At 44.1% G+C, this 16,216-nt stretch overlaps 1 protein-coding gene across 4 annotated transcripts in view; it reads right to left on the bottom strand.

The window, feature by feature from the left end:
• The window catches only part of MACROD2 (mono-ADP ribosylhydrolase 2), a 5,612,477-nt gene that overhangs the window by 446,667 nt on the left and 5,149,594 nt on the right, over positions 1-16,216 (bottom strand). For all 4 annotated transcript variants that reach the window (XM_069234098.1, XM_069234097.1, XM_069234096.1 and 1 more), the window contains one exon: positions 2,184-2,258. In XM_069234098.1, the coding sequence (XP_069090199.1) occupies positions 2,184-2,258 (75 nt within the window). The remainder of the gene's footprint in view (positions 1-2,183; positions 2,259-16,216) is intronic.

A 16,216-nucleotide genomic window follows, 5' to 3' on the forward strand; every position in this document is an offset into this window, starting at 1 on the left:
ACTAAAAGCACCCCCAAATATAAAGAAAGGGAATGATCATGGACACACCTGGAGTAGACCCTGAAATTTCAGGGAGAGGGTACAAGATCTCAACCATTAGGCCACAGGTGACTCCTGGCAAGACCACAGAATAGGCAAGAGGCAGGAAACCTGTAATCTGCCACCAGACAAGGAGTCACCAGGAGCAGAGAGCGCAATCCTACAGGTAAGAGACCAAGAAGAAAAAACAGCCCCAGGGGACTCACCAAGAATGCTGGGAGCCACAGGGACCAGGGCAGAAGGAGGAGGCCAGACAGCAACCCCAACCCCACAGGGGAAGTAAAAGGAAACCACTGGAGGCAACTCCCAACATAGTCGACCAAACTGAAAATGTTGCCTAGTGGCCCCCTGTGAGAGGTGGCAGAGCACAGCAGGAGCAAGAAACCTGAGGGCCAGACTCAGCAGGAACTACCCTCCGAAACCAGTACTAGAGCCTGCCACACAGCAGTAGAAGCAGCGCAAGGCACAGGGCTAAAAAAGTGAAAGGCTCCAGAGGGAGCACCAACGGTGCCATAGCAGTCAAACAACTCCAGGGAAGCACAGAGAGGCGGCGCCAATGCAGCCACACAGAAGAGCAGGGGCACCACTCTGAGCCCAGCCAGGAAGAGGCAGCCACCTGGCTAAGCGGTAACCACCTACCGAGGGCAACAAGGAACCGTGACCAGGTCCATTGGGGAGAAACAGACTGAGGGCACAGCCCGCCCGGATGCACCCCTGCACATAATAGTGAAAAAGAAAAAGGCTTTGGGAGAGCAGAAAGGATGCCAGAGCAGCCAAAACAACCCCAGGGAAGTATATAGAGGTGGCACCAAGCAGCCACCCAGATGAGCAAGGGCACGCCACTGAGCCAAGCACAGGTAGAGGCAGCCACCGGGCCAAGTGGTAATCCCCCAGCCGAGGGCTACAAGGAACCGCAACCAGGCCCAGAGGGGAGGAAACCACTCAAGGTTGCAACCCTCCTGGACGCCACCCCCCTGCACATAATGAGAACAGAAACGCAGCACCCAAGCAGCCAAAAAAACAAATAAAGAGAATAACTGCTGCGCCTATGCAGCCACACCGGCATCAAGACAGGAAAGTAAAAGGCAGAAAAAAACACCTTAAAACCATATGCTCTAAGGGCACCCAAGCAGTCTCTGCAGCCCATCGGTGATGGTTGGGCACAAAAGAAGAACAGGAAGTTCTTAGGGATTGGAGGGGTTATAAGCTCCTTGTCCTTCTTTCCTTTGAAAGAAAGGGAACTAGCGCTTTCTAAAGGTGACGTGAGGAGTGAATGGGCACATCCACTCCATACCGTTAGGAATGGGACAAGGAAGGATGTAAAAAATGTTTCAGACAATAAAAAGCAAAAAAGCGTTTCTCAGAATTTGTCAAAAGTTTCTCGATCATTATTATTTTTTTCACCAAGATGAGTGGCTACCCTTAACTTAGGCATTTTGATTTTTGTGACCTGCAATTACGTACTTAACTGGCCAAGGTTCGGTTGTAGATGATGAAAGATGTCGCCCACTTGCTGTTCAATATCGAGAAGAAATAGCAACTTCATATGAAACATCAAAAATACATTTTTCTTAGAAAACCTTTTCAGTGGAAGCAATTTAACCATAAGAAAACAATTTGGCGAATAGATATACAACGTTGTAATCTTCTAGAACGTGGACTCTGCGATCAGATATTTTCCTGCGATTACTCAGAGGAGAAATCTAAAATGTAGCCTTAGTATACGCTAATAATTGGATCTATTATACGTTATCAAAACCAGTGCTGTAAAACGAATCCTCTTAAAAGCATCAAAGAGCTAGTTGGGCGGTGATACTTCTCAAACGCAAGGTATAATCTTCTGTTTAATGACACAAGCTATTTTATTAGCAGATGACCCTGGAGAGTTTTATACCATTTTGGAAAATAGAGCAAACTATGTCACCAATGCGAGCATGACTCTTAAACAAGAGAGGAACAATTGTGCACTTCAAAAGTCCATGAGGAACAAAAATGGCTTGTCTTTCTCTCTCGGCTTAGAAAAAGTTTCAAGTGCCAATACTTAAAAACTCAATCAATAAGACAAGAATCTTGCAGGTGAAACAATATTCTAAGAAAACAAATCTGTATTTTTTATCTAGTTTCAAGAGTACAACATATCTTACCTTCTGTGTCCATGTATGAAATTTGAGAATCTGTCAGAGTTGTCACTTCGGACTTCATGTTATCATCCTGGTGCCCTATTGTGCAAAAGATGGGAAAGTTAATTGTATTAGTGTACAGTTAATTATACAGCAAATCTCGAAAATGGACCAATTATTATATATCAAAGTGGGACGGATTTTCAGAGCTCTTTGTGTATGTAAGTGTGGCTTACAAAGGCAAATAGCTATTTTAATTAATGTAAGATCATTTTTGTAATTCGGAAAAATTGGTTTTGTTCCTACTGAAGGATTTACAACGAGTTTTCCTTGTGAGTAAAGTTCTGGAATTACCTGGGCGTTTGTGAGCTCCCACAAATGTACACAATTTCACAAACCATTTTCCAACTTCTTACTAGGCAGGAAAAGGTTACAAAAAAGGTTACAAATTTACTAATGTCAAACGCAGGGGGAATTACTTTCCATTGTACGAAGATAAATTAAACATTCATCAAAATTATTGAGAGGGTAGGGAAGAGTTTCTGCAAGTGAAAAATAATGTCTTCCCTATTGAGAAAAAAATGTAAAAGTTAGCTACCACTTTTGCAGTGGTACTGCCACTAGCTAACACAACTTGAGGGGGCCCCCCTGCAAAGTACCTTGAGGGTGCCCTCTCCTCCCTGGACCCAGTCAGGGGCCTGCCGCACATGCACAGTGTACTGTGCTGAGGGGGCCCCCTGGAGCTCGGGGGACCCCCCTCACACCACGGGGTACTTTGTTACGCCACTGGGTACTGCGGATTTTCTCATGCAAAAATTTGTAGGTGTATATTCTTACATCAGAAAATGGAATTAGTCTGGATCTTTCACAGGTTTCTTGGCTTATTTCGGGGAAGCTATAGGAGTTCCCAGAAGCTGAAAACTTGCACCATGCGAAGGTTTAACCTACAGGTGCAGATTTATGACTGAACTTTAAGGCTCAGTAGGCCTTGTGTATCCTTGACATAGATAGTAATATTTGAATGTTGGACTAACTATAAATAAACAGTTTATAGGCATGATCCCTGCAGGAAGCTGGCCTGGTGTGTGGTGGGTACCTATGGTACTTACATCTTATACCAGGTCCAGGTAACCCCTCTCAGTGAAGTGTAGGCAGTGTCTAGAAGTCAGGCTCTCTAGAGGTAGCTGTGGATGAGCAGCCAAGACTTATCTGGGAGACATTAAATGCTCATGCAATACCACTACAGTCACATAGTACTTACACACAAGAAATAAAACACTTGGTTCTATAAAAATAAAGGTACTTAATTTTTGGAGCACAGTATCAGAAAATACTAGAAAGGCACCCCTCCAATAGGAAGTAAGTAAATACACTATATATATACATATACTAATAAACAGTAAGAGGCATAGCAAGGTTAGAAACAGTGTAAAATACCAATATGCAATAGTAGCCCCAGGGGGAGCCCAAACCATATACTAAGAAAGTGGAATACAAACACAGGGCCCCGTCCTAGGTAAGTAAATTGTATAGAGGGGAGCTGGGAGTACTAAGAAACCACACAGGTAAGTAACGTAGTACACCCCAGCGACCAGGAATGCAGGAGTAAAACACTGGATTTCCCCAAAACCACCCCAAAGAATGAAAAGAAGAAACAGAAGACGCCCAGAACAGCCTGCAAGGAACCAGCACTGGAAAACCAAAGATGGAGACGTGTGGAGAGAGGGGACCAAGACCAGAAGTATCTGTGGAGTCCAGGGGGAGTAGGAAATACTACCCACCCAGAGGTACCTTTTGGAGTTGGTCGACGAAGAAGGAAGACACTGGTCAGAAGTGCAGCACAGAAGCTGGAGAAGAGTTCCTGATGTATGCAAAAGGTGTCCCACGTTGGAAGCTGGATTGCAGATGGGTGTCGGTGAAGGATTTCCACCAACAAGCTTTGGTAAAGGCAAATTTGCGTTTGGAGTAAAAGAAGTGCTGCCGGGGACCAGCAAGATCCAACAGGATTCTACCCAGGAGAGGGAGTCACAGGGGACCCTCTGCGTTGCAAAAGGCCCACAGGAGCAGAGGTAGCACCCACAGGTGTCCCACAGGTCCCCAAGTTGCCGGAGGACCACGCAGAGGCCCAGGAGTTGCAGGAGGGAGTGCTGGGGGCTAGAGCTAGACGTCACCTGAAGTTCTCTTTGGAGGTGTAGCAACAAGCCTTGGCAGCTGCAAAGGATGCAGTGCACAGGGGTACTGTCTTGCGTGGAGTGGAAAGGACTTACCACCACCAAAGTGCAACAGTTAGTAGAGAGGACCAAGTGAGACTCTCTTGACCACCACACGTGATGCAGGACCCCACCACTCAGGACGAGGAGGGATCCACGCAGCGGGTCGTCGATGCAGCCAGGTACCTGGAGTTACAGGGGAGTGATGCCTTCACCCCAAGGGAGATTCCTTCTTCTACTCATGCAGGCAGAAAAGTTGCAGTGTTCTTAGGATGCGCAGCCGGGGAAATGTTGCCAAGCTGGCAAGAATTCCAGATACAATGGTGCAGAAGATTCTTCCTCGTGAATCTGCAGCTTGTAGGTTCTTGGAGGGTCCAGTCGCAGTTCCTGAGGCCAGATGTCGGATCAGAGGTTGCAGAGGAGTCCTGCTGGAGTCTTGCAAGCCGAATCGGAGGACCCACCCCAGAGGAAGACCCTATATATGCCATCAAGATGGCAGAACCCAGGGACCCTCTGGAGGAGCTTTGGGCACCACCTCTAGGGTGGTGATGGACAGGGAAGGGGTCACTGCCCTTTCCATTGTCCAGTTTTGTGCCAGAGCAGGGACTGGGGGTCCTTGAACTGGTGTGGACTGGTTTGTGCACAGAGGGCACCAAATGTGCCCTTCAAAGCACAACCAGTGGCTTGGGGGGGCTACCCCCCCAAGCCAGTCACACATATTTCCAAAGGGAAAGGGTGTCACCTCCTCTCCCAAAGGAAATCCTTTGTTCTGCATTCCTGGGCTTGATCAGATCAAGCAGCAGAGGGCAGAAACTCGTCTGAGGGGTGGCTGCAGCTGGGCTGCCTGGGAAAACCCTGTAAGCCTAGTGGTAGCAATGCTGGGTGTCCTCTAAGGAGCCCCCAGAGTGCACATAATCATACTTCCAATACTTGCAACAGTTTTGGGGTATGATTCAGAAATGTTTGATACCGAACATGCCCAGGTTCGGAGATACCATTATTTAGCTGGACATAGGTAGTGACCTATGTCCAAGTACATGTGTATAATGGAGTCCCCGCACTCACAAAGTCCAGTAAAATGGAGCTTAAGATCATAGGGGCACCTCTGCTAGTGCATGGTTGCCCTCACACACAGGTACCTGCACCCTGCCCTCTGGGCTGCAAGGGCCTACTAGAGGGGTGACTTACATTGACCTGGTGCAGTGACCCGTAGTGAAACCGGGTGTGTGCACCCGGTTCAAGCAGACTGCAATGGCAGGCCTGCAGAACCCTTTGCATTGGCTCCCTATGGGTGTCAGAATAACTACTGCAGCCTATAGGGATCCCCTGGGACGCCAATGTCCTGGGTACCTGGGTTCCATATACTAGGGTCTTACATGGGGGCACCAGTATGCCAATTGTGGGGAGAAAAGGTTAGTAGCAACCAAATTTAGAGGAGAAAGCATAATTACTGGGGTCCTGGTTAGCAGAATCCCAGTGAACACAGTCAAACACACTGACAACAGGCAGAAATGGGGGTAACTATGCCAACAAAGAGGGCACTTTTCTACAATCCCCTATGAAACAAATATACATTCGTTTTTGAAAATTATGATGCAAACCAGGCAATTGTGCTGCTGTTTTTGACAGACCCTGTTTACTCAGTTGTGCTTGTGTTTTCACTGATCCTACTTGCTCATTGGATATTACGGTATTCTATGTTTCACATTTTCCTGTGCAATCTGCTGCATTGCATATGGATGAATGGTCTCCATTCTGTTAAGATTTGTAGTTTGAGTAGCAAATATCCTGGATCGTGGTATGAGGTATACTGGCTTTTACCTCTAACTCAATGTTCTTAATACTTTGTTATGACATGCCCACACATGAAGCAAAATGGTTTGAGTGCTATCAAACCTACAAAGAGGGCAGATCGAGATGACGGTAAGGAGCCTTACTAAATGCTCACCATATTGGGAATTCAACTGGAGCAAAAGACCCACCCAGGTCCTTTCACCAAAGCCCTATCCACTAGGGCTGGGTGACATTTTATTCGGAGTAGTTTTGGTAATTCCCTGAAGTTAGCGAAAAGTGCCTGTCACGTAATTATGAATTATTTGGAACAAAATTCCACCTCAGTAACACAGGAACAATGAACGATGTGTGAATGGCTGCTGCTAATTGTGTTCTGTTGCAGTGAGTTCTACTCTCAGCGCAAAATGCATCCTCAGGTCCATTTTGGGAGCAAGGGTTCATTTTGCTCTAGTAAAATAGATCTAAATGCGGTTCGATGCTCTTTGAATATTTCCACTTTATCTCGGGTACTTTAGCTGTAATTTTGTGTATTTACACTGCAAATTAAGTGAGGATGCCCAGCCCCTAATCCTGACCTCCTATGCAAAGTGACATTGTGAAAAATATGTACATTCACGGAGCTCTCACATAGATTTCCTATAGAAAGCCTAATACAGACACCATCTTTTAAGCCCTCACTCAACTTCCTCTACAAAGCACCACTCAGATCCCACCTGCAAAGCAGTACCCTCACCTTATCATACAGAGCACCATTCAGATATCCTTTACAAGGCTTCATCTAGACACTACTCTGTAAAATAGCATATTATTTGGCTCACTCTTTATTGAGAACCTCTTTTCCAAACCCCATCCTGTTCTCCTTCTTCAAGCTCAATCTGAATTCCCTCTTCAAGTGCCCAGCCAAAGCACTTCTGCAAAGTCCCATCAAGGTGCCTTCTTTGAAGTCACAACCAGGCTTCCATTAAGACCACTATGCAAGTTCACCTCTACAAATCTTTATCCACCCACCATCTATAATGTCCAATCCAAACATTCTCCACAAAAACTACTCCATACACATTCTACAAAGCCCCATCCAGGCATACTTTCATAGCACTAGAAAGGGTTAGATTTTACAACACATACAAAGAGACTGGAGATTATGGAGAACAGGAAGCCGGACAAAGCTGATAAGTTGGTGGTATAGTATGTTCACATCTTATAAGCAACTTTTGTCTCTTTGACTGACGCTTTCAGGTCAGGGATTGTCCATCTTCACAACAGGCTGTGTAATTAATCAGCTCACTGCCTGGTAAATGTGTTCTGTGGTTATCAATTACAGCTTGAAGTTTGTCACCCAGCCTTTCCATTTACACACTTCTTTTCTTTTTCCTTTGTCGGATCCTTATTCCTTCTGCATTTGTGGACTGTGCCTCTACAGGTACTAGCGCTCATGAGAAACTGGCCTATTGGTTGACTGGGCAGTGAGCCCTGATCAAGTAACAGACACAATCGCTTGCACGGTGAACCACAAAACGTCACTAAATTATTCTGTGTTTAACCTGGGTAGCTTGAAACAAAAAGCAGTCAAGTTTAACTTAGAGGCAATGTTTAAAGTATTTATGCAGCACACAAACATTAATAAAGTGAAAACACAACAACAGAAAAACCTCAAACTTATTTAGAAAAATAGAGAAATTTGGGGACATTATTTGACTCTAAAGCAATAGAAATCCAATCAGTGGAACTGGAGTTATGAATTGTTAAAGCTTATGATTCAAAATAGTACCTAAAAGATAATAGTGCGGATATCTGGCCACCTCTACCACAACAACCAAGGGTCAAGGAGCATATGGGGACCTGTTGGGGGTTCAGGATTCACTCTGGCTTGGTCTAGGTGTGGGTTCAAGATGGTGGAAGTATTTATGTCCCTGTGGCTCTTCACAGGAGTCCAGCAAAATAGCCCTAGGGGCCACTTCTGGAGGATTTGGGTGCAGGTAAAGGTGCAGGGCTCCACAGCATAGCTGGCTTCCTAGGGTTCAAGGCAGACTCCATACAGCAAAGCACTACTTCCAGGTACAGCAGCAGTCTGGCAGAGTGCACAACAGGTCACATCAACAGGCAGTTCTCTGAGAGTCCTTGCACAGGTCCATTAGTGAGTTGAAGAGTGGGTCTAAGAGACCTATTTTTGTACCCTGCTCCTAGAAGGTGGGATAAGTTTCCAAAAAGGTTTGTTAAAATTCTGGGAGATCCCTGACTACCCTGCCCTGGCTCCAAGCTGGCTGGTGTAACAATACAGAGCTGTTAGGCCTACTGTGAGGAGACAGGGTACAGCCTAATCAGATGCAAGCAGGGCTGTGCTTAGCTCTGTCTTCACCTGCCTTCATAATACCATTATCATGTGACTCTCTGGGTGGAGTCCAAAGTCTGTCAGCTACACCCAGACATGTGACCCAAAACACAGACACAGAGGCACAAATGTCTAAAAGCTGGAAAATGCCAACTTTCTAAAAGTGTCATTTTCAAAACTGTAATGATATTTTTTACTTTACCACTAAAGAGTGTTCATCATTACAAGTCCATAGGTACCAAATATGCCATATCTATCCCCTCTCATTTAGGAATTGCAGCTTATTAAAAGTAATAAGCAATCCCCAAAGTTGTCCTAAGGGAGGGGTAGGCCACACAGTAGTGAAAAACGAATCTTGGGGGGAGGGAGCACTACCAGGACACAAAAAAATTAGAAGTACATGTCCTACCTTTTAATTATACAGCACTCTGCCCAAATGGCTATCTTGGGGGTGACATGTTTAATAAAAGGAGAGTTTAAGGTTTGGCAAGGGGTTTTAAATGCCAAGTCAACATGGCAGTGGGGCACTGCATTCATGCTGCAATGGCAATCTTGTGACATGTTTAGAACAGCTACTTAAGAGGGTGGCATAATATGTGCTGCAGGCACACTGGTAATATTTAATTTACAGGCCCTGGGTACCTGGTATACCTCTCTACAAGGGACTTACGAGTAAATTACATATGCCAATCAGGTTTTTGCCAATCAAACCATGTTTAGGGAAGTGAGCACAAACACTTTAGCATTGGTTAGCAGTGGTAAAGTGCACAGAGTCCTAAAGCCAACGAGAGCAGAATTTCAGCAAAAATATGAAGAGGAAGGCAAAAGGTTTGGGGGGTTACTCTGTGGAGAGGGCCATTTCCAACAGCCCCTGTAGCCTCTGTTTCATCTGATTGTTGGGAATATCTCCAGGGCACCAGCAGCCATTATAACAAGCTCATTGGCGGAGGTACTGGTAAGACTATAAGCAATTTGGAAATTGTGTTGCTAATGCTATTTCCTTATAGTGAGGGGCATTAGTATGTGCTTGTCATCTGTGTTTTAAGGTAAAGGTATCTATTCAATACGCACTTGCCTCTTGAATACCATCCACCACAAGGGAGGTCACCGAATAATATCTTGTCATTAGTCAAGACCCAAAAAGACATTGGAGCAGCTGTGTTTACTCTCTTTCGCTCTCTTTCCCAGGCTTCCCTTGCTGTTCACGGTGTTTGGGCCATTTATTAGTGACACTTATCACAGTGAAGATAGGATTGGGTTCATGTTGGATGTGCAACAACTACGTCCTTGATAGGTCCACACTGCAAAGAACCATCCAGACACCCTCTCCAGAGCCCCAAGAAGATCCTCTCTGCAAAGTCCCATCAGATGTCACCTCTGCCAAGACCTGGCATGACTCATCTACAAGTACCCTTCCAGAAAACCTCTCTACCACACTCTACAAAGCCCAAATCACACATCCTCTCGAAGGCCTGATAAAGCATCTCTCTTCCTGAAATCGCAATACTCCCTTCCTTCAGGAAAGCCTCATTTAGAAAGTCCACATCCTCAACTATAGTTTAAAGAAGCATTTGCAATGCAATGGGTCTTACATTTGTTCGACTTAAAGCTATTAGCGTTGTAAAATCCTAACCAGACTTTTCTTGCCACATAGGTTGAAAATGAAAAGTAATACAGTTTTACATGAGTAAGCCGATTTAAAGTGCCACGCCATGAACGTGAAGGAGCACACAAAAGGAATCAGAAGTTTGCTTGCAGTCAAACGTATCTGCAGTTATGCAATTATCTATGTAACAGAGTCGATGTCATGCAAAGCGCTCGCCTATTGCCCGGCGAGATCGCGTTGTGTAGGAAATAAAGAAAAGTGGTCCAGAAGCCATGTGGAAAACATGGAGCCTCATATGTTTTCATTAGTTTTCCGGTGCTGTTGAGGAGGGCTAAACACCAGAAAAGGCATGAAATCAAGCAAATTTTAAAAGGCAAGCCCACGAAACCAACGAAACTGATGGGTGTGACATGGACATGGTTAAAAGCCCAGCGAGAGATTACAACAGCTCGATCCTAAAAACTCTCAAACCAGCCATGACATCCATTTTGTATGCCCTCTTGAAATTATTAATTCTGTTCAAACTATTCAATCCTCTGCTTTAAAGCCATATGCAGTGCCAAATCACTCAGCAGGACATGCAGCAAAGCCGCAACAGAGGATCACACAGGGGGTGCAGAAGTTTTCAAGTCCTTCGAGCAAAGTGGTTTCTTTCTTGTGTCAACAGTTAACTTGATTTATAATAGATACTGAATCAGTTACTTTTTGTTAATACTAAACATGTACAATTGGCCAAAATTGCAATGATCTAGAACTAACAAAGAAGACACTAATCATTCTCCTATTCCAGTAAGTCACGCCATCTTAAAAAAGCCACAGAGTTTTTTAATATTAAACTTTTTACTGTGATACAACCTGCCTGTCGCTTCCATTTCCCCTTCCAGGAGAAGTTAAAGGGCGGCCACTTCTTTCATTGAGATGCGCGCATATGGAGCCAGCAGATGTTTTTTTTTCTTGTAGCCTGGCTATAATACACTGCATTCATCTTATGAAAGGGAAACACTTTTCGGTAAGCAGCAGGCACTGCACAAAGAAGAGGTCAAGGCAGACCCAATGAAAGCTGCTTCCTATTAGTCTTCATCTTAGCATGCTCATAATAAAAACTGGGACATGATGAATTGCCCATCACCGTGAGCAATGACTAACCTGAGCTAATGGTTCTTGGCAAGCACCGGAGCATGGGCCAGTTGTTCCAAAGCACCTGCACCGAACGCTCAAGTACACCGAAAAATAACAGTGACAAACCTTTGCTGGAGGGATCCACAATGCACAGCTTTGTTTACACCCGAGCAACAGCAGGAGTATAAATGTAAGATCACTTATCTCTGAAGCATGGGTCGCTCTGTCCTAGAGCATGAATGCACAAACCGACAGACCTTAAGCCTAAACTTTATGATATCTGGCTAGCACTTATTTTTAAATGCAATGCCTTGACCATGACCATTCACAATTATTGTTCAGGACACGACATGTTCAACAGTGTTTGAAAGTAAGCTCCTTCACTGATGAACGCCGTGTTTATTAGATACATTTGATCTATCAGTACCTCGCTGTAGGGAAAAAATAGATAAATAAAAATACAAAGACGTCCACAAGTTGATGCAGCAATGTAAGCACTTCATGTGGATCTCATTCTGTGCAAAGATGCTGGCATATCTCATACCATTGGCTCTCCAGCCATTGTTTGTACCTACTTATAATACAGCCAATGCCAGCCAAAGAGGCAACTCAATATTTTTTCGTGATTTTTGAAGTGTCTATTTTCAGCGGAAGCACCATTGTTTTAATGTGTTTTTTTAAAAATCGGAAAACTTCAGCATTCAAATCACAATTTTCATTCCAAAGAGTTACCATTTTTTTTATGAATTTATGACCCAACCAGCAGCCATCACTATTTAGTTGTGACTCATGTTAGTCAGATGCCTAATCCTGGTCCACCTCCCACCTGATTTTGAACGATTACCTCCAAAGGCTTTAGCACCTGCGAATTCTTACCTTGGCAGATGTCCCTACTATCCCATTCATAGGACTCCACCCACTACATACTACCAGGTTCCTCAGTTACTGCAGTCGCAACCTAGCTACCTGCCGTGCACCACCATTCCCGGACTGATAGCGCTCTCATCATCACCCCTTCCACACCCCACCACCACTGCCCTCTCCCTCCCCCTCACCGCAGACAGCAAAAGTCTACAAAAAACAAAAAAATAAAAAAAAATCCATTCTGCTACTGATGAGGACGATGGTCCAAATTACTTACTGTTTGACTTCATAGCAAATGAAAGAGGGGGCTGAAGGCAGTCCTTGTAGCATACCACAGGAAATGTAAATATAATTTCACATCTTACTTGCGTCTCACCCGCCCACTACTGTTTACTTATACGAGCACAGAAAGTGTAGCAAGTCAAGATGTGGATTCATGATGGTGCAGGTAAACTTGAGCTACTTATTCACCAAAGTTACAAACAGGATGTGCAACATCTCATGAGGCTAACACAACAAGCAAAACCAACATACCACCAGACTGGAAACCTCAGTGCGAAAAGGAAAAGGTCTTGGGCCTCATTATAGAACTTGCATGGGATGCCCAGAATTTTGCTACTGCTTTTTGAGCAGCCCTGGCTACTTTTAAATAAGACAAGGGATTGCAGACCATTACATATCATATTCTGCAATAGCAATCATGTAGGTTGCACGTTGTGCATCTGTGACGTGAAAGAGCGGAATTCACAAAGTCACATGGGTGTTTACCCTTATATAGATGTGGAATTGCCTTTGCGACTCCGCCCCCAGCTGTATTCCTTTTGAGGACGCTGGAGCATATAGTCTTGCAGGAGGTGCACTGACTGCGTGCCACATAGTAAGTGGTCTTGCAGGAGGTGCACTGAGTGCGTGCCACATGGTAAGTTGTGCTACATTTAGTGAACTTCTAGGTGGCTCCTGATGTGGGAGGTCAAGGGGGCCGGAGGAACTCGATAGGCATCCTCCGCATGTGGATGCGGTCACACACTGCACCCCTCTGCTGGAGGAATCCTGCCCCATCTCTTAAGTTGGGTCAGTTGTCCTGCAATGAAAGACAGGCCTGTGTTTTGTAACTAGTGGACTATGTTTCACTGCTGCGCTCCCCATTTTGCAGTTGGTGCAGACCGCGGCCGTGTGCCATTTTACTTGATAAGCCTCAGGGAACAAAACCCTTTACAGCTCTGTACCACGAACATGGAACCAAATCCTATCACATTTGGGGCTAATTTCCGCTAGCTCTCACTTCACAAAAGAGAAGAAATGGTTCTCTCAAGGAGACGCCCCGTATATCAATGACAAAGAACGTCTTGCTTCCCTCGAATCGTTGAAGCCAGCTAAAAGGGCAGAATCATCCACATCCTCGGCTACCTTCACAGCTCTGCTGCTTGCCTGTTAGGCTTAAATATGTAAATCCCCAAACATTCTTGCAGCTGTGTGATTTATGCATGTAGGCAGAAGCACCTCTATGAGCTGCATGGAATGAAATGCGCTCACAGATGCATGTGAGTCACAGAAATAAACACCATAATCTAGAAGCGCTTTCACAAGTCGTGAACAGCAATTTACACATCCTTTGTTGTAGGTCCTAGAAAGGAAACTTTTCTATTTTTAAGTGCAAAGTTAAAATGTTGATATTTTCATGAATCTCCACAGGTATGATAAAGGAACAAACATTTAATGTAGACGAAAAACTATAAAAAAATCCAGTTTCATAACTATATTTGTCCCAGTAAAATTCCCAGCTTTTGCAATATTGGACCAGGTGTGTTTTCAACTAACAGGAAAAATAGGAACAGATATTTTGCATTATAAAATCTGCTGGCCGATGTTCCCATTGGTGGGTGTAGCAGGAGCGGCTTACTCATAAACGCATTCAGATAATGCTCCAGTAGTATTTCACTTGCCACTCTGAAAGGCTAAAATAGTACATCGCAGCCTCTGTAGTTGAGCTACAGATCCTTGGAGCGAGATACGAAAAATACAAGCTGTACGCGTCCCATGGCCTCGTAGTCCACTCTAGGTTTATCGGACATGCACAGTTTATATTGTTTCGAACACTGATGCACGGCACACACGTAAGAGGTGGTCAATCAGATCCGGCACTGTCAATCACGTTGTTACTGTTAGTATGAAGCAGGGCCTGCAGCAACCGGACTAAGCCGGACAGGATCCATAGGGCGTAAGAATAAAATGATCCCGAATGCAGCGAGAGAGAGAGAGGGGTGTGTGGTGTGTGCGCGCTCTCTCTCCCTCCAGGTACAATGATAGACGTGGCGTAATGATGCTACTTCAAAATATGTTATAGACATCCATTTTGGGCTGTAATTCAGTGTGAAATGCATGCTTGCATCTATTTTGGATTTGAGGATGCATTTTGATCATAAAAATAGCACAAGGAAAATAGCCAATTGGTAGTGTAGCGGTTTGTTCATGTTGTTCTCATGTGCTCACAATACATTTTTGCAGCAAACGGTACATAATTATGTGGCCAGGCTGTATAGTGTAATTTTGGAAATTTCCCATAACGAGCATAATGCAATATTGCCAAAATAAGTAAGATTGCGTTAGCGTAGTGAAATTATGTCCCAGACTAACAGCTACTGATGTTTGGGTATCAAGATGAAGTCCTTTATTTCTACGTTATTACTGTTAGTATGAAGCAGGGCTTGCAGTAACTGGACAAAGCCGGACAGGAACCATAGGGCGTAAGAATAAAATGATCCTGAATGCAGCAAGAAAGAGAGGGGTGTGTGGCGTGTGCGCGCTCTCTCTCCCTCCAGGTACAGTGATAGACGTGGCGTAATGATGCTACTTCAAAATATGTTATAGACATCCATTGCATAACCATGTGCATCCCAGGATAACGCTAGCCATAGATTAATAATGGCTATCTTGCCCTTTTTTGAGTCTTCATTACATGATGGTGCTGCACCTGGTACAGTGCTTGCCCAGAGACAATGCTGGTAATTCTTGGCATATTGTGTACATGGATGTGCTTACACCCACCAGAGTGCTAGTTTAGGCATAATGCTTCAAATCCTTGGTATACTGTGGATATTAGTGGCACTTTATTAAGCTAGCCCGCGCATCATTTTGTATTTCTTTGCAATCTGTGAGCATCCATGGCATAGTAGTGCCACACTTAATATACTGTAAGACAGGGCATAATGGAGGTATTTCTTGGTATACTCTAGGCAAGTGATGGTGCTCACCTCAGTACTGTGCTGGCCTTGTTATAACGCTAGTCATTTTTATCTATTTGTGGGCATCCCTAGCACGATGATGCCCGCACATAGGCTTATTATTGCCCTGGCATAATGGTGGTAAATCATTTTACATAGTGGCCTGCACAGGCTCGCCTTGCAGCCTATCGTATGATGTATCGGCAGCCATGCATCAAAGAATATGCCCATGTGCAGAAAGAGTACATGTGAATTGAATCCTAGTTGAAGATGACAAATAGGAGAGGGCGAATTTTGTATAATCTACTTTTCTGTACCACAAAATGTTTTAAAACATTGTACACAATCATGCATAATTATTTGAAATGCAAAATTGGCATTTTGAGCTGTATTTTATTGTGAAATGCATGCTTGCCTCTATTTTGGATTTGAGGATGCATTTTGATCATAAAAATAGCAGAAGGAATATAGGCAATTGGTAGTGTTCCGGTTTGTTCATGTTGTTCTCATGTGCTCACAATACATTTTTGCAGCAAACGACACATAATTACGTGGCAAGGCGCTATAGTGTAATTTTGGAAATTTCCCATAACAAGCATAATGCAATATTGCCAAAATTAAGTAAGATTGCGTTAGCGTAATGAAATTATGTCCCAGACTAACAGCTACTGATGTTTGGGTATCAAGATGAAATCCTTTATTTGATTGCATCGCATGTATATTTTCATACACGGAAAAGCTGATATTTGGAGGCAAAATGATTACATTTTACAACATAAAATTAAAGCTGATATTTTTTTACTATGGCCTCAGAGGTGGAATAAATTAGATATCATCCGCTGTCTAAACAATTCAGTTAAAAAATGATAACAATACATAAAAGCTTACGAATCCTGGTGTTTTTAGGCTTGGTC

Source organism: Pleurodeles waltl, chromosome 5 (assembly GCF_031143425.1).
Source record: "Pleurodeles waltl isolate 20211129_DDA chromosome 5, aPleWal1.hap1.20221129, whole genome shotgun sequence".
Taxonomy (NCBI): domain Eukaryota; kingdom Metazoa; phylum Chordata; class Amphibia; order Caudata; family Salamandridae; genus Pleurodeles; species Pleurodeles waltl.